Below are 24121 nucleotides of genomic sequence, written 5' to 3' on the forward strand. Positions count from 1 at the left end.
TTTATGACATCCTTTTACTTTAACCTCCAATGACCTGCTTCCCGTTTAGCATTAGACGGTTGTCCTTAAAGGACAATCTCAGTTCTTGACAGAGAAATGATTACGAAGCTTGAAAAATGCTAAGCATCGCCATATATTTGATGGCATTGATAGGTTTGTCCCGCTGACACTAGTGCCAGTTTTCACTCTTTAAATTACAAAGTCTCTTTGGAATATTCAATATCAGATACTGCTATTGTCTGCTTTTCTAAGAGTCCCGTCTTTTCATTTTTGAACATATTTTGTAGTATTTTAGTTGCAATTTTAAAATCCGTCCTATTTTCCACTACTACTGTTAATACCGCTGCTACTACTACCTCCACTACTAGTCCTATCCATCGGCTCTCAAGATTTTCACGTCTCTGTTGCCATTCTTCTTTTATTCTTTACACCGCGCTCTTTGCGTTATCCATTTCAGATAGTTACTTCTTATGAGCAACAAACTCAACTTCTCTTGTAGATTTCATTTCGGTTCGCATTTTCTAGGCATCAAGCAGATCATCAATTTGACCTGCAGACACAGAGCCTCCGATTGACTCGAGCTTATTTAAAAGGGCCTTACGGTTTCCCAACTTCTTATCATTAAGGTTAGATTATAGCTTTGACTTTTCACTTTCAAAAGATTGGGCCACAACCAAAGTTTTATATTTTTCGGGAATCACTTGTAAGGACTTGGCCTCAGCCGCTTCAAGTTCAGTTATTTTTTCTAAGGTGGTTGCTAGTTGAGCTTTAATAATCCAGGACTGCCACCCGGTGAAAAAATCACTAGATTTTAGTGTTCTTTTGGCTCATTTGGTAATTTTCTTCTGTAATCTATTGATTTATATGCTGATTTAATGGTTTTCTTTTCTTTAGGCAATACAAAATTCACTAGAAGTAGGGATGAATCACTAGGGATTGCAACCCTGCAATAATCAAATTTTTATTTCAACATTCACAAATAAATAAATAAAATAGAACACTTTCGTGCTGGGGAAAACCTATGAGGGTTTGTATTCGCACGAAAGTCCACATATCTACTTACCTATAATAACAAATCCAATCTCTCTTACTCATTAATGCGCATACTCTTCCCCCCTTTCATCCCTCCCAACCTCACCCCCCTGCTCACACTGCTACCCATAATAAAATTCAACCTTTATCCCCCAAAAAATTATCTTTTAATTTCTTTTTAAACTGAGGTACATGTTCCGCCGCCCTAATGCTCACTAGTAATTAATTCCATACACTTGGGCCCATGTGTTTCATTGAGAATGAAGACCAGGTACCATGACTTAAATCCACAACTATATCACTACTATGCCTTGTTCCATAAGTATGCGGATCACTATTTGTTTGGGAAAAGCTCTTAAAGACATCCGGGGCTAGGCCATTCATACACTGAAACACAAGTACAGCAGCCTGGTAATCTCTTATCTGACCGACATTAAGGAGTTTCAGCGACGTAAAGCAAGCACAGGTGTCATGCACATCCTGGACATATTTAACTATTGTTCTAACAGCTGTATTTTGTAGAATTTGCACTCTTCTATAGTTCGATAAGAAGTTGCTGCTCCATAGGAGGCAGCCGTAGGAGATATGTGGATAAACCAACGAATAACATATAGTTAGAAGCACCCACTGTGGGTGAAAGTGCTGCAGACGCCAAAGTATGCCAACCCCACGGGTGATTTTTGATGAAATAGCGTTACTGTCGCATCTCCATGACAGGTGATAATCCAGATAAAAACCAAGATAGCGGAGATGATCAACTTGCTGAATTGGTTTACCACATAAAGTTACGACTAACATATAGTTATAATCGAAGTGCTTACTTAAAAGTCCGTCAGTTCCTTTTGATAAGCATCACTCTCTTGCACTTTAGTACCTAGTACAGATTCAATCATTTTACTTTGCTTGTGAAAATACCATAATATACTAAGCTCATCAGTTAAAGAAAGTTATGATAGTAATGATCCTCTAGTGGAATGGAATAGTTGTCCAGAAAATGGAAAACTTCAAATAAAAACGGTGCAATTTCAGTTCAACAGTCAAATTATTTATTTTTGAAGCTCTTCTTCTGATATGGACTACTGGAGAAAATTCAGAAGTTGTCGACAAGCTTAACCTCAACTGGAAAATCCCCTTAAGCAGAACATACAGAATTTGTTAAAAGTATATTAGCTGGTATGACTAATGATAATGATGGGTTTTTGAAGGATTATTAATCGCATTAATTTAAAATACAGCATAAACCAGTAAGTTAGACAAGAGAAGCAAATCATTTCTTAATGAAGCTTGGACGATTTATTAAATCAGATGAATTACTGACCCTACCTGAGAGTTACTGTTTCCCTTTAATCTTTCTTTACGAAATCCTCCCACCTCAACCACGGACGATCTGCTTTCCGTTTAGTCCTAGATGGTTAGCCAAAAAGGAGAATCTTCGACAATCTATCATTCTTCATCCGTAGAACGTGACCTAGCCATCTCAAACTTTCTCTCATCATAGCCCTAAAAAACGGGATTGAACCACACTTTTCGTACTGCCTGCTGTTTAACATGCTTCCTGGAAGTTATTATTTTTTCTTTACTGTCGTTAGAATTAAAACAAATCAGTTTTGGCGCCAGCCTGGTAAATATTTGTAAGCAAAATCTGGAGATTTGAAAAAATAATAAATCCTACTATTTTGTTACTCTTATAATTTACAATTGCACTCGCTTGTCTTCACTTTTTATTATTGTCATATTATCTAAATAACACTTCAGAATACTGCCATATGAACATGCAAATCTAAAAAGTAAAATGATTTAATTTAGAAGTTAATTAATTGAAAATAACATAAACTAAGATAGATTTCCATTTTTATTTTTGGTGACCAAACAGTGCTGCGCACGGTTTATGCGTCATGCAGGGCCGTGTCCAGGGGAGGGGGAGTTATGGGGTTTAAACTCCCCTCGAAATATTTGTCCGACTCATAAAAACGTAACAAAAATGAATATGAACACATTTTTGATGTATTTTTAAAGTCTTTTTGCAGCCGCTCCCCTCCCCCTCTAAAAAACCTGGATACGCCCTTGGCATCATCTAAGAAGCTTTTGGGAAACCTTTTTTCACGTTTTTAATGATTGTGCGCCACTCGTTCTTATGCATCTGGCTATCATACGCGGGAAATACCCTCATCGAAAATACATCCTCGCTAAAAGGAAAATTATTCCCAAAAATTTCCTCTTAAAATTCTTTCAGAAAATCTATTAACAAATATATGCTGGGACTTTCATTCTAGTTTTATTGGTCGTAAGTTGTTGCAATGTTTTTTTCTTTATATAACTGTTCCTAGGATATTGCTTTTACGTTCTTTTGACAACCTGGATGCAGATAGTGGGTTGTGATTAAGTTCACCCCCCCCCCCAAAAAAAAATCCTTGAAAATTTCCCCTTCATACCATTAGCCATAGTTGTAAAAGTAGTTACAGTTAGGGCTTCCCTCAGCTAAACATAAATATATAAAGAAAAAAACATTACAACAACTTACGACCAATAAAACTAGAATGAAAATTTTAAAAACAGTCCCAGCATCCTTACTGCCTTACGTCCCAGATTTCCACTGTATTCTCAAAAGAATTCCCTATTGTTCTTCCTGTTTTTGATGCAAAGGCAGTGTAGTCTTTGTCGTTATTTACAGGAGAGGTGGCTTGGCATGTCCCTGATATGTGCGGAAAAAAGTAACAATATATCTCTTCAATACAGCAAAAAATCCTGTTAATAACAGATGATCATCCTGGAAATACTATTTTACCGTTCGAGTTCCTGTCCAATGAAAATTTCTATGGGCTGACACTCACCAAAGTGCCCCAGCTGAAAACAAGATTACAATAGGTAACATATCTTCCTGGCGGAAGAACGGTAGTGAATTAAGTAGTGGCTTATTAGGTCTTAATCTTCACAACTTTCAATCATGTCCATCTCTCTTTCACTCAAATAAAATTTTAAATATGTTTCAATATCTTTCTTCTTCTTTTTGTTTGGATCAATATTCAGATACTTTCACCTAACCTTATTACCACAATCAGATTCCAAAACCTGTAGTGCTACAACTGAGTTTAAACTTTGTTTCCCATATTACCAAGCTGAGAGTAAAATCACTCTCACCAGTGCACCACCACAGGACATGTGTTGTATCGGATTAACGACGCTTCTTGACTACTAAGGTCCCTGCGTCGGCCCTGCAGTGCATTCCTGCAGCATGGTTCAATCTCTGGGTCCCGTATTACCAAGCTAAGGTCAAACCCACTGCGCCACCACAGGACATGTTTCAATATAGTAGTAATATTGATGATGATAGTGATGTAGATTTGCTTCTTTTGAGGTTTTCGTTGGCTATCTTTAGCAAAAGTTATTGCAAAAGCAAATTCAAAGTTACTCTTCTATCGATCCAGTTATTACGAAAATGTCAGGTGGAACAAAAAAGTCAGTTTTTAGTAAATTTTAGTTTTTGCCGAACTTGGAACGTATCAAGTGTTTTGATTAATCGCAAGATACTCTTTCATTAGTTCAATTGGAAACATATGACGAACTATTAAAACAGATGAAATGAAACATATGAACATTTGATAGCAAAATGACCTCAGAGATATAGCTATACCATTAATAAATCGCACTATGATTTAAAATCTTTATTGAAAAAATATAAATCAACTTGATTCATTGTTGGCTTTGAATACTTTTAATGTATTATCTGCGCTCCCACTGCTCATGAACAATGGATTGGACCAATCACAGCAAAGCACTTTATCTTCGTGGCCAGTCATGTCGTATAAACTTGCCTTTTGACTGAAAAATGAAAGCCTAATTATATAAAGTTTATAAATGTTGAGACACCTTCTTAACATAATTACGGTACTTTTATGATACTTTGGATTGTTGTTGTTTTTGTTATTTTTTAGCGTTTCCTTTTATTATCATTTTTTTTTATTGACAAACTCATGTTAGCTTAAAGGTGATGTATTGAATACACATATTTTAAATACTAACAACTCACTGCAGCACGAAGCCGTCAAAGGCCAAATCAGCTACGCACGCTCCTTCTCCACTCAAATCAAAGCTTTACTCTTTACCTCTTCCTAAGAAGTTCGATCTCCTTACGACCTTTTGCCACCCGGGGACTACCTGCTTTTTGTTTGGCATCAGATGAATATCCAAAAAGAACAATATTTCGCAACCTTTCATCCTCAATTCGTGAAAATGTAGTAGCCATCCCCTCTTGTTCAACCTGAAGCTCAACCTTTCTTTCATCACAGTCTGAGTAAACGGGATAGAGCCAAATTTTTGGAATACATTGTTGTTTGACATACGGTCGCTCAGTCACACGGGTACCTAAAACCATCTGTAGGCAACTCCTCTGGAAAACATCTAAAAAATCTTCCAACAGTTCCGAAGTGCCGACATTTCAGAGCCATAATCGACCACAATCATTACCTTAGCTTCGCATATTGTATTTTGTTGCAGATTTATCTCCATATTCTTCTGAACTTTGTTCAACTTTAAGAACAACATGAGCCTTGGCCATTCTAATTTTTACGTCTTAATTACATCCACCATCTTTACTAATAATGAGACAACCATGATAAGTAAAGATATCACCTCGTTATCCCTATCCGCCTTCATTCCATCATACGTACGGAACTTCACTGACTATCATTCTATTATATCACTGACTATCAGAAAATACTAATCAAAAATTAAGATTATAAATGAAAAAGTCTTAATATAAAACTTAAAGCAATTTTTTGCCTCAGGGCCAAAAAACATGTTCAGGATTGAAAAATTGTAAATCTACAGCAAAAGCGGCGCAAGAGGAAACACTTCTGTTACGAACTAAAAGATAAAGTAAACATGTTTTTGGAATGCATTTCATGATTTTCACCTGATATTAAATTCTAGGAACAGCTCTGACGACGAATCAAAAATTTAAAGCTATTAAACATAAAAAAAACATCCTTTTCTAGAATAGAGTTTCAAATTCCTTGAGTATTTTGGTTTTATATGACGCAATTGTAAGTTTGCAATATCCAAAACAGCAGATCCTGTTCATATTGTTTTCATAAAAAACAAAATCTTAAAAATCTTAGCTGCTGTTAACGTTTTTGAGCATCCTTTTTCAGAAAAAAAAACTTTCTTAGTCCATTAAATTAAGCTCTAATTTATTTGCTTATAAAATTAGTTTATTTAATGGCTGAAGTTAAATTAAGACAATTTTCAAGAAAAAAAGAAGTACAATAAGATCCATGATTTTTTACAGCACATGGCCATTTTTTTTATTTTAATTTACCCCCCCACTCAATTGAGTCACCCTGTCGTAGTACAGTGGACATATGCTCTGATTAGCAATTGAATGCGGGGCCCAGTGCTCGATCCCAGCCGTAGTAAGGCTGAGCGACATGTTTGAAACGTCAATTCGACACCTTATGTACCACCAATAGCTCTATAGGATCTTTATATCCTATTAATTTTGAGTTGGGCTCCGACATGCACAAAGAGGTTGTCTTAACCACAGTGGCTACACTTTGTCAGTAATAATAGAAGCCTATTTTATAAATAAACCGAGTACTTGAAGTCAAAACATTATAAAGTACATTTGGTAATTGTTAATTAAGCGAAACACATCCAAGAAGTGAAGTTGGGTTAATCCTAGTGAACATAATTTTAGTTTATATAATAATATAATTTGGACCATATTTTTGCACATAAGAGGGGGGAGGGTAAAGTATTTGAACAATGCTCCAACCTAACCCCTTTGCATTAGATGCACCAAATACAACTGATAGCCATGTTGAAAATAAGTCATGTTGATGTTATGACACCGTCTAAAGGTAAGTGTATGTTATAGTATGTTATGTTAGTGTATGTTAAAGGCAAGTGATGTTATGACACCGTCTAAAGGTAAGTGTATGTTATGTAAGCGTATGTTATAGTATGTTATGTAAGTGTATGTTATGTAAGCGTATGTTATAGTATGTTATGTAAGTGAATGTTAAAGGTAAGTGATGTTATGATGCCGTCTGAAGGCAAAGGTATGTGAAGCTTTTGTAATTGACGGTCATGGTAAACAAAAATTGTTTTAACATTTTTTTTTCATAGTAAATAAGCAGTGGCGGATTCACAATTCAACCAAATACGATTATTGTATCGATTGAATGGAACTATAGAAACTATTCCGATATCAACATCTGCCTCGCATTGCATGTAACCTAGTAATTTCAAACCCTTCGTTAAGGCAATTTTCTTAATTAAATATATCAATTACAGTGAACTATATGCGCCCTTGTAATTATATATTTATAACACATCATTATATGATTAGGAAAAAATTATATAAGCATCAAACAAATTACAAAGACTATTTATTATGATTGTATAAATGTAAATTGTAATTTTGCCAAAAATAAATGCAAATAGAATAACTGATGCAAAAATCTAATTGCAAAATTTACAAATATAAACTTCGATATGGAGTTAACTATTTATATTTGATTATATGCTTTGCAATTAGATCAGCTCTATGGGGAGTTGTCCAGTGCAAAAGACGAGAATTCTCCAGTGATAACATTGATTCTTTAAACAAGAAACGGCTAATGACCTTCTATTAACACTCAGCAATGGCTGCGATAACCCCACAGATACAGAGCTTGCTTGTTAAAGATTTTTAATTGGCTTAGAATATCACACAAAAGAACCATTAAGATTTGGCGTTCACTTAGCGAATAGCATGATTGGCTTATGTCACAGAAATAAACCAATGGAATGAAAGTAAACTTTTTAACACGGATGTATAGGGCAATAAATTAACACGGAAGAATAGAAGAATAATTTACAAAAAACTAATGGAATAAAAGCACACTTTTTATGACAGAAGTATAGGAAAATATCTTTTTTTTTGTACCCCTTGGTAGGAATGTTCCTTCCAAATCTTTTTGCACTCTTTTGAGATCTGAAATACAAGCAAACCCTTCACTTTACCTTCTTCTATCCCAGAGCTTCAGCAAGCCATCGTGACCACCAGAAATAAATAAATTTTCATCAGTTGGAGACCATTTGACACTAGAAACCCAGCCAGTGTGCGATGTATATGTGGCCTTCACCAAAGAGCCTTCTGTGAATGAAAAAGATCGATAACAAAAGGATACTATTTATTAAAATTAAAATCATTGAAAATTGCGATATATTGAGGCCTTCATCAAAAAGTGTTCTACAAATGAGAAAGGTCGATAACAAAGGATACTATTATTTAAAATTAAGATTGTTGGAAATTGCGATGCATATGAGACCTTCTCCAAAGAGCCTTCTGCAACTGAAAAAGGCCGATAACAAAAGGATACAATTATTTAAAATTAAGATTATTGAAAAATACGATGTATATGAGGCCTTCATCAAAAAGCTTTCTACAAATGAGAAAGGCCGATAACAAAGGATACAATTATTTAAAATTAAGGTTATTGAAAAACACGATGTATATGAGGCCTTCATCAAAAAGCTTTCTACAAATGAGAAAGGCCGATAACAAAGGATACAATTATTTAAAATTAAGGTTATTGAAAAATACGATGTATATATGGCCTTCATCAAAAAGCTTTCTACAAGTGAGAAAGGCCGATAACAAAGGATACTATTATTTAAAATTAAGATCATTAAAAATTGCGACGTATATATTGCCTTCACCAAAGAGCCTTCTACAAATGAGAAAGGTCGATAACAAAGGACAGTATTATTTAAAATTGCAATATATATGTTACCTTCACCAAAGAAGGTAACAGGTACATTAAAAATTTGTGTCATTAAAATATCAATAATATTAAAGGCGCTACAAATCTTATGAAAAAAAATGAACACCCACTTGAATAAGAGAGTATTTATAGTGGTTCATGTGTTATAGATGAAGGCTCTTTAGATGAACAATCTGCCCTTCTGAGTATACGGGGCCAAAGGAAAAGCATTTGGCCTATATGGTGCATATAGGGTATATGGTGTATTTGTATATGCATATGGTGTATTTGTATATGCATATAGTGTATACAGGGCAAAATGAAAAGCATTTGGCCTATATGGAGTATATGTATATGCATATAGTGTACATGGGGTCAAATGAAAAGCAAAATGTGCCCAGATGGAGCAGGAGGAAATTTAGAGGAAATCAGAATTTCATGCAAGAGATTTAAAAGTGAAGTTTGAACAGACTGGAATGGAGAAGGAGCGTACACAACAGTGTTGGTGTTGGTCTCAAGCGGCTTGATGCTGCATTGAGATATTAGCATTGGTAGCAGTAGTTTCACATTCATTCAATCGTAAGGCAGTGAACTGCTTCGCGGCGCCTTGGTTGGCAAAAAATGAAAAATTTCAAAAGAGTGTGCTGTAATTTATGTCTAGAAATTTCGGCTGATATTTTTAGCGTAAATCACTTGAAATATACCAATACTGTTGTATAATCTGCAAAGAACGCAAATTGAAGAGTTACAGTTTGCTTAAAATGCACTTTCAACGACTTTATCTACTAGTACTACTAACAACTCATTGTATCACCATGCCATTTGGGGTCAAGAAAGCTGTACACATACCTTTACACACTCTGCCGCACTTCTTCCTTAGGTAAGAGGAGGGGTAAAGGGGAAATGCACTTGGGAAGAAGGGATAGAATATTTTTCTCGGGTCATCATTAAAGAACATACGTATGTTTTCTGCTTTCAATGTCTTTCATCCGACAAGCTCTTTGGCTAGTGAATTTTCTCTTATCTAGATAAATATTGATTACATAATTATGATTATATAACTGATTATATGACAATATGAAGTCTAAAAATACTGAATAGATAATTTCAACTTACAAAAATATTTATTTTCTCTTCATTTTGTAAAATTCAACTGTAATTCCAATCTCAGACTCCCTTACCCAACATGTCTTTTAATTAAACTGAAAATATAGATCGCACTGCTGCGCTAAGCGGAAGAGAGCAGCACTCCTCCAATACATGGTATTGATGCTCGTTTTAATAATAATCAGTCTCTATTTGTACAAGACCATTTTTATTTCTTTTTAGCAAAAAAATCAGACAACATCTTTCAGTTGACAAATTGCATTCCCAAATGATCAAGATATTATTATAATAGTTAAAAAAAACACTCCTAAAAGGTAAAAACAAACAAAAAAACACGGTGTCCAAAAAGTATCTTAGCAAAATAAAGATGCATTAAAAAATAGTTCTTTATTTCTTCCTCTTCTTGCTATACTTTATTTGGAGACATTAATGCATGATCTCCATACAACTTCCGCTCTGAAGCAGGGACCGAACCACGGGCCTCGTATTGCCAAACGGAGATCAATCCACTATACCACAATAGGGTTAAAAGTAACTTACTGTTTCTTCCTCTTGATTGTATTATTATGGGGAAGCTTTTCCATAATATCATCACCAATCCAGGCAACCTCAATCCAGTGTCTTTTTCTGCTACCCACCCACCCTTAACCCTCATGAAATTACATCAACATCTTGAGATAATCAAGTTGGCCAGAAACATCAAAAGGCCTATTAAGTATGACTGCAAGTTCGACATTACCCTCATATAAACAGAGACTAAACCGTTCAAATTAATCAATGTTCACATTGATAGATATGTTTCAGGAGAGCAGCAGCAATGTTTGGTCTTGGTTGTCCATTCAGCTAGCAGCTCCTAGGGATCGTCCTTTTGGCCAAGATTACCTGAGTTTCCAAGGACACATTCCAGAAATGACAGGCACACCTGAGTAAATCAAAAGCCACTATGTACATCCAAATTTTTAAATTATCTACTATATTTCGTATCCAGAAGTTCGAGTTGGAACTAATATGGACGGGCGGAAATTTACTGGACCTTAAATTTTGATTTGGAGAGGGGGATAGGTAAACCAAAGAATAGTACGTGCATCTAGGTCATTGAAACAGCATATCGGCAAAATATAGAACGAGGGTAGAACTAAAGAAGAGAGAAGGCACTATGTGCATCGACGTTATCCAGATATCACATCTGAAATATTTCGGGTATAGCTTGGAAAATGGAGTTGAAACTTTCAGGTAGTGTAGCAGGAAAAAGGCAGGAGGGGCAGGAAGACTTCAAATTTGGCTGTTGAAGAGGGGGAATAACATTTTACTCGTCATATCAAACTAAAAGTTTATATTAAAGCCAATACGAGAATTAGGATTTTTTCATGTTTCAGTAGCAAGGTAAATCAAAAGACATTAAGTATTTCCAGGTTATAAAAATAGCGGGTATGCAATACTTAGAGAAAGGCTTGAGAAATACTGTTAAATCTCAGGGAGTTTTTTCCAAAGGGGTAGGGGGCATATGGGCCACAGATCTCAAAGTAGAAAAGGGGGCAGATAAGGCCGACACATTATGCCTCAAACCTGAATAAAAGTTTCGACAGTTCTAACCTATGTGGAATTAGAATCTATTCAGTGTAAAGAATGGATGTAAATGGAAAGACATTATATGTATCCGCAGTATCTCAAGAACGACTTGGGAGATAGAGTTGAAACTTTCAGGGGGCGTCAGAGAGTAAAGTGGACCTCAGGTTTTGACTTGGGAAGCCCTAAATTTCGGAATTTGGAGGGGGGCATGAGGCAAGGGGACTTCAAATTTTATAAATTGAAGGAGAGCCAACATATGTGTGTCCCTGATTTCCCTAACGGTTTTGGCAAGATTAATCCCGGTGGAACTTTGAGTTTATTCACGGTGAATTAGCAAGGTTAATCAACACACGGTGCATTCTGCAAAGCTGTCATAAAGGACTATATGAAACGTCTTGTGAATGACTGGCGGAATCGAGTTCAGCCCTCCCCCCTCCCCCGAAAACTCGAAATCTTTTATTTGCTCATTATTTTCTGATACTTTCCACAGAGCAATAAATATTGGGTAGTTACTGATCCGGGCATAATTTCTTTGGCTTGTACTTCGGTCTGTGTTATGGCAGATTTTTTGGCCTGCGATTGCCCAATTAGATCGCCAACATAGCAGTAAAACATATCCTATCCAGCTGTCCCCTGTCTTTCAAGGAATCTTTGGGTTTAATGTTAGTTTCAAAGATCATCTGGCCGTAGTCCTTCTGTAGTCTGTAGGGGATAAAGCGGCCATTCTTGTAATTAAATCCAGTGCGTTGAAAGCCAAAAATCAAGTGTTGCTAAATATAGGAGAAGTGTGAAAATAGCCAAAAAAAAAAAAAAAAAACAACAGAGTTCTCCAATTCTGGGGTAAAGAACGACGGATTGGTCAGGTTAATCTAAAAAAAAAAAGTGAGAAAAGTGATCATCTGAATATTACCGTTGCGACTGAGCCTCCGACTTCAGTTCAAAAGAGCCTGACGAACTTGACAATGTAAACATTGACGTTGAGCTTGATATTGCAATCTTCTTTGAAGAGACTCGGTTTCTGATTAAACAAAGTATAATTTAGCAAAAAGGTATTTTAAACAAAACAAGGGCTATCCTTTCCCAGTTCATGTCAAAGGTTCAAAATAAGGAAGTTTCAAGTTAGCTAGATGGATAAGTACGCTCAGCTAGTATTTTCTGCAATAAAAAAGGATGTATCAGCAAAAATTATGCTTTGCATGCTTCCGATCAAGCCGGTAGAAGGTTACACCAAAAATTAGGGCAGCTTGTCATGGAATCTCATGTGAATTGGAAAAACACCCCAGAAGACTTTTCTACACATCAGCCGAACTCAAATCATAAAGACGCTGTTGTTTGGGGGGAAAGTTTTCTGGCAACAGTGAGCAGACAAAGGTCCTCTATTGCGGAAGTCTTGAGTAATTAGAAAAGAGAAGAAAAAGAAACAAACTAAAAGTGGTTCCATCTCACCACAGAACCACTGTCAAACAATATTATTCGTACAACAGTAAGTTTCTTTCACTTAGATGCAGTGCAATATCTTTAAAAATTACACTTAAGTCTATATGAACAGCTTATGCAAAACTCGATAGGTAGAAAGATACGATACGATATTAATAACAAAGCAGTTGGTGCGCTGGATTCGGGATCCCTTGTCTGAGAGAACGCGGGTTCGAATCCCACTGTACCCAATTCTTCAGTTTGGGACGGGGGTCAGTGGCGTGACTCTGTAAGCTTAGCCAGAGTCGACCCAGCTCTAAATGGGTACCTGGAGAAATCTGGGGAAGGTAAACAGGAAGGGTGTGCGAAAGCACAGGATGGCCGGCCTCAACCCCCCATTGCACTTCCTGGCTGAAGGGCCAAGAAACGGAGATCAGCACCGCCGGTACGGACTGTAAAGTCTAATGCCGTATCCTTTACCTTTACCTAGTTATTTATTTTGACCTTTAAGGCCCTAGAAGACATTTGGCGTCGTCAAAAGCCAGAAATCTGCTCAATAGCATACTGACCTTAGAATTTACAGCTACCCTTATTGTGATGGAATTTTTTCTGGGGTAAACACCGAACTTGTTTAACCTGTTCCAGTCAGAAAATATCGATACTGACGTGTGTCGAAAGTGTGAAAGAAATATTTCCAGATACACGAAATAAGGCAGAAAAGAAGTTCGGTTTTCAAAAGTCACTATACGCCAAAAACTGGAGATCACCGTTACCATGCCACGAAAGAGATATGTCATCAACATCCCGCATGATATCCCGGTGGAAAAACACAAGATATTTTTTCTATACAGTTTCTCTCTTCAGCCCCTTCGTGGACCAAATCATCCAATCAGTCGAATCTCGATTCACAGAGCAAAAAATTATTCTGAAATGCCACAGCGGAATCCAGCCTTTTTTCTGTCCTAAAAGAACCAATCGATTATGTAAGAGCTGATCAAGCTCAGAGTCCGCTGTGAAGGCTGAGCTTGAATTACAGTAGGCACAGTCGCTGAAAGTAGTTTCCAGTCTTCTTTTAAAGACGGCAGAGCTTGGCTGAGTGTGAGCGAGGCATGTTCTCCTACGTTCATATATCACCTCACAATTTCGGTATAATTCCTACTTCTACAGCATGTTTTGAGGGGTCATTTTCTTCAGTGAAAAGGCTGAAAACCTTTCTCTGCAGCCAAGTGGGTGAAGGCCAGCTAAATGGCATGGTACTTATGAATGTCCATCGACATGTTTCTGTATCAATAAGAATCACTGACACAGTGATTCCGTATCAGTGCATCTGGTGATTCTAGTGATTCTGGATAGTTTGCTCTTAGCTTCACTTGTAGGTGGCAATCTCCAATATAGGGTGAGTCTTTATTTTTTGATGTGTGCTTTTAGTTTTGATAGATTCTACGAGAATAACCTGCTTTCATCTTTTTTTTAGGATTTGCTCCACCCCCCCCTCCAAAAAAAATTCCTTCGTAAGTAAATAGTGTCAATGCGCAGCACCAGTTAGACCTCAATGAAGACAAACATATTTTGAAACTTTGTGGCATCGGTATATGACACTTAAAACTGGGCCAGCAGATTTTGTTGTAAAAATACAGAGAAATAAAAAAGCGAGAAATTAAAAGCATTTCTTGCTTAAATTATAGAATGTTTAGACAAAGCGATAATTAACTGCCGAGGGGAGAAAGACGAGCGTCTGAGAAGAGCAGCAACGACCTTCCTTAAAAGGCTTAAAATATTTTAGGCTTTTTTTTATTGTTTATACTTGTTTTTTTTTTGTAGCCAATCTGCGACAAAAGCAGAGCCATGGTCAAGGGTCAAGGGAACTTGGGACAAAAGCAGAGTCAAGGGAAAAGTTTCCAACATTACGATGTATTTTTTTAAAGACGGCGTTTCAAGTGCCCCGATAACATAAAGAACAAGAGCGTCGACAAACATACCTTTTGATCGAGGGTCATACACTCGAATATGTCTATCTGCTGATGACGTCAACAGTGACCTATTTAATGATGACCATGAAAGTGAGAAAAAAGACTTGTTTCCGGTTAGTTCTGCTTTGATTCCACCAAGTTGCGCGTCCCATAAGCGGATGGTATGATCCCAGGAACACGTACATACTTCAGAATTATCAGTCCAAACACAACCAGAAACAGCTTCTTTGTGACCGGATAATGTTACCAGAGGTGTCTATAAACATTTATTTCAAATTACGAAGTGGGCTATATGTAAATCCAGCAACGGTTGATGTATTAAACTAATGGAATACATATTATAAATTTTATACGTATACTGTTGTTAACACCACATGAAACTTTGGCTGAATATTTTTTTTTGCTAAAAAAGTGTACAAAAATTGCGAAATTCCCATCAAATGACGTAATTCACTTCCGACAAATGACGTGATCCATTCACAATTGCTGGACGCCCAAACTGCCATCAGGGCGAAGCGGGTGCTATTTGTGAGAGTCGAAGCCTCGGACGACTCATGATTTAATCTACTTACATATTGCTAATTAAGCTACTTAGCCATTAGCATAGCTATTAGCTTGATTATTGTTGCAGCCTAGAAAGAGCAAACAGCCCCAGGAAACAAAATTAGAAAAATTTAAAAAAGATCTTGAAAATTCTCAAAGGAATTACCGATAAAAACAAAAAATATACAATAGAACTATGGTCTAAAATTCATAACCGGAAGTTTTTAGCCCTCCATCTAAAAAATGAAGAAAACCACATTTTAGCTAGAGTAGCACTCGTTTTTCCTCTTTTTTCGTTTTATTTTTAGCACCACAAAGCAGGCCACTTGAACATCTGAAATAGCTGTTTACGGGCTAATTTAAAAGGTAGTGCAACGCAACTTTTTTACACAAAAACTGTATTTTTGGTGTCGTTCCCATATTATTATATGTACACCGTTACAACACCGGTGCCGATTCACGAACATATTGAGAGCAAGGCGAGGAGGAGGGGCAAGGATTATTTTCGATTTTTCAAAATGAAACATTCAAAAAAATTTCTTGGAAAATACAGAGGGGGGAGCTGTTGCTATTTTCGAGTCCTTTTTGGTCAAAACACCAGAAACAAATGTTTTTTAATGTAAGAGAAGGGTAGTTGCTAACTATAATCCTGCTATTATTTTTAACCAAATTGTTTTTTGCATCCAAAAGATGCCTAGTGCTGAAATCTGAATTATCCTTCTTCTCACATAAAAATAATTATTCTTATCGTATTCATCGGCAATTGTTGTTTTTATTATCATTTATGTGCAAGAAAGCGAAATACTCAATCTGCAACGTCAGTGTTTTTACTTCTGAAGAGCCAGATCTTTAATCATATAAGTAGAGGAGAAAAGAAAAGAAAAGAAAGGGCACGTAAGTGCTACTCATGCAAAAAAGTGGTTTTCCTTGTTGTTTTAACTATTGTAGTTTCCTGTAAAAGGTTTACCTCCATGGTGATTCCAATGGTGATACACATTTCGTTTCGATTCAACGTAATTTTCAGGGGGTTTGAGGCTATTTTTCGAAATTCCCTTAAATTTGTTTTCAAAATAACATTTTACTTTTAAGATTAATTTAGATAATAGCTACCATTACTGAATCAGATATTTTCTTAATTTCCATTTTTTACGCGTTTTTTTATAGTTTTGGTTACTATGTGCCATCGTTCGTCCTTTACTAGGTTGCAGCTACCACTATAACCATGATGAAATTCAATCAATATGTCAAATTTGATATTTAAAAGTCAAATACGTAAGTATGTTCAAATGTCAATATTTCCATTAAGTTAAATTGAAACTCAATATGTCAAATTCATATTTAATATGCAATCCCCGATAAGCAGCTACAGAGTAATATGGTAACGTAGATAATATCAAAGACCACACTGCCTTTCCATGACGACAAATAACAGTTCGAACAGGGATAAATCCTTTTATTAGACAATGAAAAATAATCCAAACATTTTCTGGATATTTTAATCACATGTACATTGATCGTCATCAGCAGAAATACATGTGATCGAAATATCTAGTATATTTTTTGATTTTTTTTTCACCGACTAATAAAAGGATTTATCCCTTATCGAACTGTTATTTATCACAAGGGTAATGATCTTCTCCTTTGGAATAGAAAGCATAAAAAAAACTTGAGGCAACTGAGGAAAAGCAAAAGGAAGATAAAAAATCTGAGTGCTCCAAAAAAAACGCACACACTCGATTTTGTGTTACTTTCCATAGACGATCAATAATTTTTGATAATAATTATCACTAATAATAATAATAATAATCGATCAAAAATAATAATGATCAATAATAATAATTATTATCATTTTATCTGAAACTAGTGTTTAGTTCGTTGTTTTTATCTAAGAAAAATACTGAAATTCGTATTATTTTTCAAAAATGTCTTATATTTTTAATTATTTTCATCCGAAAGCTGAAATTATTGTTTTTATTATCATATATACCTAAAAATAAATTCTGAACTGAATTGTAAGTAATAGCAGTATTATATGGTTCGCTCAGTCAGTCTATACATCAGGAAAACTTGCGCAAAAACCAAAACTTATTGCAAAAATAGGCAGTCTTTTAAAACAGTAAACGATAAGAAAAATATTTTCAGACCTCCCTACATGCAGTATCGGCTACTTATTTAATTGATAGCTTTCCTGAAAGATCTGGTTCTGTAAAAGAAAGTATTAGAACCAAGTGAGCAAAACTGTCTGCAATTAGCTCAATTCCTGAAAACCTCTGAGAGTTGTAGCGAACGGATGTAGCCACAAATGAGAGAAGAGTTAATACCACCATCCCCCCCAAAAAAAAAGAATCTCAAAGGTATAAAGTATCATCTACACTTCACTCAAAAGGATAAGTCTTTCAATAATTCATTTTTATCTGTCATGTTAAACAGAGTTCTACGTGATCCTATACAATGGATTTACATGATTCAATGGACCAGGTCTTCACGGTGCCAGCAGCAGAAGTGTAAAATATAGGGGAACAATCTCCCACCCCAATGTTTTAAGCCAGTCGCTAAAAAAGATTGATTCGGTGAAATAGTGGCGCAAGGCACCATTTTTTCACTGGCTCAAGTCTTTTTTTTTTAATGTAAATAGGAAGATGAAAATACTTGAAGTAAAATTAATGAAAAAAGATCCGTCTCTGTCTGTAAAAAAAAAGAGTAATTTTAAAGGCAATACCGCCTAAATTAGACGGTAAAAACGACCTCTCAGTAGGTAAAATACAGTGCTCACCCCCCCCCCCAAAGAAAATTATTTCGGTTATTGACGCCTCTGGCAGCAGTAGCTGTAACCTAGATGAGGTTGCAGGCAGTTCAGCCACTGCCAGCTGAACCAGTATCCAAAACGTATATAAAAAATGTATATAAATAAATATATGCATATGAAAATGTATAATGTACAAAATAAATAATAAAAATGTATAATATATATGTATAAAAAATATATAAAATGTATATAAAGAAAATGGTTTACAAATAAAATGTCTACTGAAACTGTTTCCTTTTTAGCACTTTTTGGAAATGCTAATTTTCATTCAGATTCAACGAAACAGTATTTTGATATTACGAGGAGAAATTTTGAACATTTAAAAAAGAGCTTGAAATTCATAAAAAATTACATAAAATTAGAATTGACCCTACGCCATTGAAATTCTTACTGTCGAATAACCTTAACAAATGTAGCGTCACAAATTGATATTAAAAAAAAAAAGATTCTTGAAAAAAAGTTCAAATCAACTGGAGGTGCCTTCAAGCTCAGGAATTTTAGCATGTCCGGAAAAACACAATTAGTATCAATTTGGGTTGAATAAAGAGAAAGAATTGTAAGTTTCAATTTGATAAAGTTCAATTTTTTGGAAGCTTCTTGCTGATTTTTTCTTGTCCTAGTTGGCAACCCTGCTCATGAGCGGATTCTAGCGTAGAAAAAATATAGATAAGAGCTTCAAAATTTGAAACTGGGTATAATGCAAATCCCACGTTAATAGAGAGGAGTTTCCAAATGCCCGGCAAAGCGAGTCCTCAGTCCCAATTATCTATTTATTTGTGGTATGACGTCCTTCGTACCATCTCAAACGGGGAAGCTCCGATGTCTCCATGTAGCTACAAAATAAGCAAAACAACATAAACGCTATCTACAATCTAACCACAAGAAAACACACGCAGCACCAAGTCTCTGATGGCTGCACACACTCACCCTCGTTAGCGAATCCACGCCTTCTTTTTTGAGTCGCTTCCTTTCTTTTGGGTCAATAGGTTCCGTGACTGATGCATCCAAATCTAGAATAAAATGCATAATGAGAGTGACTTTATTTTACGATTTGTTATAAAAATATAATTTATTATATTTACGTTAAAAAAAAGTTATACAAGTTATAAAAAAATTTGTAAAAAAATATTATAAGCACAAACATTGACATAGTTTATTCAAAGATATAATTGAGCTCCTTGGGAGCCCAATCCATGACTTCACTTTCACTAGCCGTTCGTTACGTGAGCGTCTTTTGGCATTAGATAATGAGGTTGTCGGGCATCCCCTCTTCTACACTTTTCATTGCCAACAAGGCCATATTCGGAGGGGAAGAGGCATGTACCAGATTTGAATCCCCCTCCCTCAGAATTTCTGTTCGACTCGTAAAACGTAACAAAATGCATATAAAAAAATTGTTGCTGCATGCGATTGTTGAGGCGGAGGGGCATGTACCGGGTTTGAGCCCCCCCCCCTCAAAATTTCTGTCTGACTCGTACAAACGTAAAAAAAATACACATCAACTAATTGTTGATGCATACCTTTTTCAAAGTTTTTTTTCAAACACCCCACCCAAAGAAAAAAAAGGCCTCACTCGAAAAAAGTTTTGGATATAACTTTGATTGTCAATGTAGCGAAAATTGTATGAGCCACCTGATTCCAGCTAGGCTACTTTTTCTGTATTTTGTTTGTTTTAGTCAGTCTATTTTTAGTTATTTATTTTGTTTGTTGTTTCAATTGTGTCATTTTTTTTTTATATTTGTTTGAATGGAATATAAATTATTAAGCTACATTTTCTTTTTAAGCCAAAACACTCGGTTAACTCTTAACTTTGAACGTCTGTTATAATGGTTAATCTAAATAATGATCATCATCTACGGAAGTAAATTTTTACTTTTGCTTCGTAATATTTTTTTATTCAAAAATACACACAAATTGGTTGAAAATCGTCAAAATAGGTAATTTATCCTGTTTAATAGTTTATTGATTTTATTTTGTGTGTTTGTTTTTTTATACTCATTTGGCAGGAATATAAATTACTGAATTAAATTCTGATTTTTCATTGTTTTAACTTCGTACTTTCATCATCACAAACGTTCGTTAATATAGTTAATCTTCCCTCAAAAAAAGGATTTAAGGGTTTGAATAGTAAATATTTTTTTTAAAGTCCATATTGGGATGTACTTTGAAAATACTTCGATTCCCTTTAACTCTATGAATCTATATCCACTTATCTTTGTATTAACCATTTTAGAACCATCTACATTAGAGGTAACCTCTAAGCATAAGCCAAACTCTAACATATCAACCTTACCTTATAATAGCCTGTAAAAGATTTACATACCTTACGTACCTCAAACTTATGCGCTATATTCACGTATTGAAAGAAAAATTTAAATGATATGTTTAATCGTATTTTTTTTCTATCAGGATCGTCATTTAATATGACTAGGCTTATTTACTTTCGGTTTGAAAGGCCCAGATAAATCATTGGAAGGGAAGACACAGGTAGACATAAATAGGAGAGACTTAGCTTACAAGTTTTACCACTGCGCCTTTCAGTGGTGCCAATTAGGGAGGGGAAAAGAGCAGGTGCCCCCTAGATTTTTTGCCCTCTCCCAGATTTTGAAAAATACTTTCTGAGGGTTATTTTTATATAAAATACTCTTTTTGTATTTTCATTGAAAAAATCGAAAAACCAGACAAGTTTCATCCCCCTAAAATTTCGAAAATACATTTTACCCCTCCCCCTTAAAAATTCAAGAATTGACACCACTGGCCCCCTCCATAACTTAAAACTCAAAAACATGTGCAAATGAGGGAAATTATACGAAAATTCAGCTACGTTGTTCTTGGTCACAAAAAAAAAAAAAAAAAAAAAAAAAAAAAAAAAAAAAAAAAAAAAAAAAAAAAAAAAAAAAAAAAAAAAAAAAAAAGAGCTAAGAGCTCATATGGCACTTGTGACGAGGAAAGAAGAGCTAAGAGCCGAGAGCTCATATGGTATGAGCTATAACAAAATTCTAAGAATCAATAGATAGATTTAAAAGGAAAATCAGAGGCTTAATGCCGGTCAGGATTTAAAATAAGAGCTCTGAGTCACGATGTCCTTCTAAATATCAAAATTCATTAAGATCCGATCACCCTCTCGTAAGTTATAAATACCTCATTTTTTAAATTTTTCCTCTCCCTTTAGCCCCCCAGATGGTCGAATCTGGGAAAACGACTTTATCAAGTCAATTTGTGCAGCTCCCTGACACGCCTACCAATTTTCATCGTCCTAGCACGCCCAGAAGCACCGAACCCGCGATATCACTGAACCCCTCCCCCATCTCCCCCAAAGAGAGCGAATCCAGTACGGTTACGTCAATCACGTATCAAGGACATTTGCTTATTCTATCCACCAAGCTTCATCCCGATTCCTCCACTCCAAGCGTTTCCCACGATTTCCCCCTCCAACTCCCCCCAATGTCAACAGATCTGGTCAGGATTTGAAATAAGAGCTCTGAGACATGAATTCCTTGAAAAGATCAAATTTCATTAAGATCCGGTCACCCGTTCTTAAGTTAAAAATACCTCATTTTTTCTAATTTTTCCAAATTAACACCCTCCTCCCCCATATCCTCCAAAGAGAACGGATCCGTTCCAATTATGTCAATCATGTATCTAGAACTTGTGCTTATTCTTCCCATCAAGTTTCATCCCGATCTCTCCACTCTCAGCGTTTTCCAAAATTTCTGTTTCCCTCCTCCGACCCCATATGTCCCCAGATCCAATTTGAGTCGAAATTGGAGCATCTGAGACATAAGATGCTTCTATATATATCAAGTTTCATTAAGATCCGATCACCTATTCGTAAGATAAAAATAACCCAATTTTCACGTTTTCCAAGAATTCCGGTTTCCCCCTCCAACTCCCCCCAATGTCACAGGATCTGGTCGGAATTTAAAATTAGAGCTTTAAAGCACAAGATCCTTCTAAAGTCCTGTGGTGGCGCAGTGGATTTGACCTTAGCTTGGTAATACGGGACCCAGAGATCGAATCACGCTGCAGGAATGCACTGCAGGGCCGACGCAGGGACCATAGTAGTCAGGAAGCGTCGTTAATTCTTAAATAAAGATCCTTCTAAATATCAAATTTCATTAAGATCTGGTCACCCTTTCGTAAGTTACACATACCTAATTTTTCCGAATCACCCCCCCCCCCCCCAACTCCACCAAAGAAAGCAGATTCGGTCCGGTTATGTCAGTCACGTATCTTAGACAGGTTTTTATTCTTCCCATCCAGTTTCATCCTGATCTCTCCGCTTTAAGTATTTTCTAAGATTTCCGGTCCACCCCCTCTCCAACTGCCCCCCCCCAATGACGCTGGATCCAGTTGAGATTTAAAATAAGAGATCTGAGTTACGAGGTCCTTCTAAATATGAAGTTTCATGAAGATCTGATCACTCCTTCGTAAGTTAAAAATACGTCATTTTTTCTAATTTTTCAGAATTACCCCCCCCCCCCCCAATAGAGAGGATCCGTTCCAATTATGTCAATCACGTATCTAAGACTTCTGCTTATTTTTCCCACCAAGTTTCATCCCGATCCCTCCAATCTAAGCGATTTCCATGATTTTAGCCCCCCCCCCAAACTCCCCCCAATGTCACCAGATCCGGTAGGGATTTAAAATAAGAGCTTTGAGACACGATATCCTTCTAAATGTCAAATTTCATTGAGATCCGATCACCCGTTCGTAAGTTAAAAATACCTCATTTTTTTTAATTTTTCAGAATTAACCTCCCCCCCCAACCACCCCAAAGAGATCGGATCTGTTCCAGTTATGTCAACCATGTATCTAGGACTTGTGCTTATTTTTCTCACCAAGTTTCATCCCGATCCCTCCACTCTAAGTGTTTTCCAAGATTTTAGGTTTCCCCCTCCCAACTCCCCCCCAATGTCACCAGATTCAGTCGGGATTTAAAATAACAGCTCTGAGACACGATATCCTTCCAAACATCAAATTTCATTAAGATCTGACCAACCGTTCGTAAGTTAAAAATACTTCATTTTTTCTATTTTTTCCGAATTAACCGGCCCCCCACTCCCCCCCAGATGGTCAAATCAGGATATCGACTATTTCTAATTTAATCTGGTCAGGTCCCTGATAAGCCTGCCAAATTTCATCGTCCTACCTTACCTGGAAGTGCCTAAAGTAGCAAAACCGGGACCGACAGACAGACAGACCGACAGAATTTGCGATTGCTATATGTCACTTGGTTAACACCAAGAGCCATAAAAAACCTGGATAAGCATAAGAAGTATATAACACTACGCGGTGTATGATATTTCGAAACAAAAAATACTTACTTGTGGTCCAAATTTTGAGGTAGGTATCCCAGGAACCAGAAGCAATCAAGGTTCTAGTTGGATCAACTGAGACACACTCTACACTCCTTTCATGCCCTTTTCCGATGGTAACACAATCGACTGACAATTTTTCCAAATCAATTTTCCACTGCATTACCGTCTGGTCATGAGACCCTGAGACCAATGTGGCTGTGTTGTCAATGACATCAATCAAGGCAATCGCTTTAACTGGACCAGCGTGAGCCGGAATTGTCATTGTATGAGAGCCATCTATACCCCAGAGCTGAAGAGTATTATCATAGCAGCCAGAAAAAATCCTAAGAGTAAATACTATCTTCAGAAGAAGCTGATACAGAATATGGGGATTTAATTCTCCGAAAAGAATATTATAGAGAATGTCAAAAGGAAGAATATTCAAAAACAAAACCATAAAAATGAGCATAAAATTTACAATCCGAAAATGTCTCTTTTTTACCCTTGGCTGTAGAAAATCAAGAGAGATCAAATTCATAGTTCCAGTGCCAAGTTTAAGTAAAAAAAAATATCGTGCCACATTTTAGGCTGCAGTAACGGCAACGTAGCAAACAATTTTCAGACACTACC

General features: G+C 36.2%; 1 protein-coding gene across 2 annotated transcripts in view; it reads right to left on the bottom strand.

Annotated features, from left to right (window-relative positions):
* Positions 1-4679: 4679 nt before the first annotated feature.
* The window catches only part of LOC136038776 (ribosome biogenesis protein WDR12 homolog), a 40719-nt gene continuing 21277 nt past the window's right edge, over positions 4680-24121 (bottom strand). The window contains exons 4-8 of one of the 2 annotated variants that reach the window (XM_065722148.1): positions 23519-23835; positions 19119-19201; positions 14852-15098; positions 8038-8170; positions 4680-4851 (exon numbers count right to left, since the gene is read on the bottom strand). In XM_065722148.1, the coding sequence (XP_065578220.1) occupies positions 4713-4851; positions 8038-8170; positions 14852-15098; positions 19119-19201; positions 23519-23835 (919 nt within the window). In that variant the 3' untranslated portion in view covers positions 4680-4712. Of the gene's footprint in view, positions 4852-8037; positions 8171-8286; positions 8748-14851; positions 15099-19118; positions 19202-23518; positions 23836-24121 lie in introns of those variants that run through there. The other variant, XM_065722147.1, reaches the window with a different exon arrangement.

Source organism: Artemia franciscana, chromosome 18 (genome assembly GCF_032884065.1).
Source record: "Artemia franciscana chromosome 18, ASM3288406v1, whole genome shotgun sequence".
NCBI classification, from domain to species: domain Eukaryota; kingdom Metazoa; phylum Arthropoda; class Branchiopoda; order Anostraca; family Artemiidae; genus Artemia; species Artemia franciscana.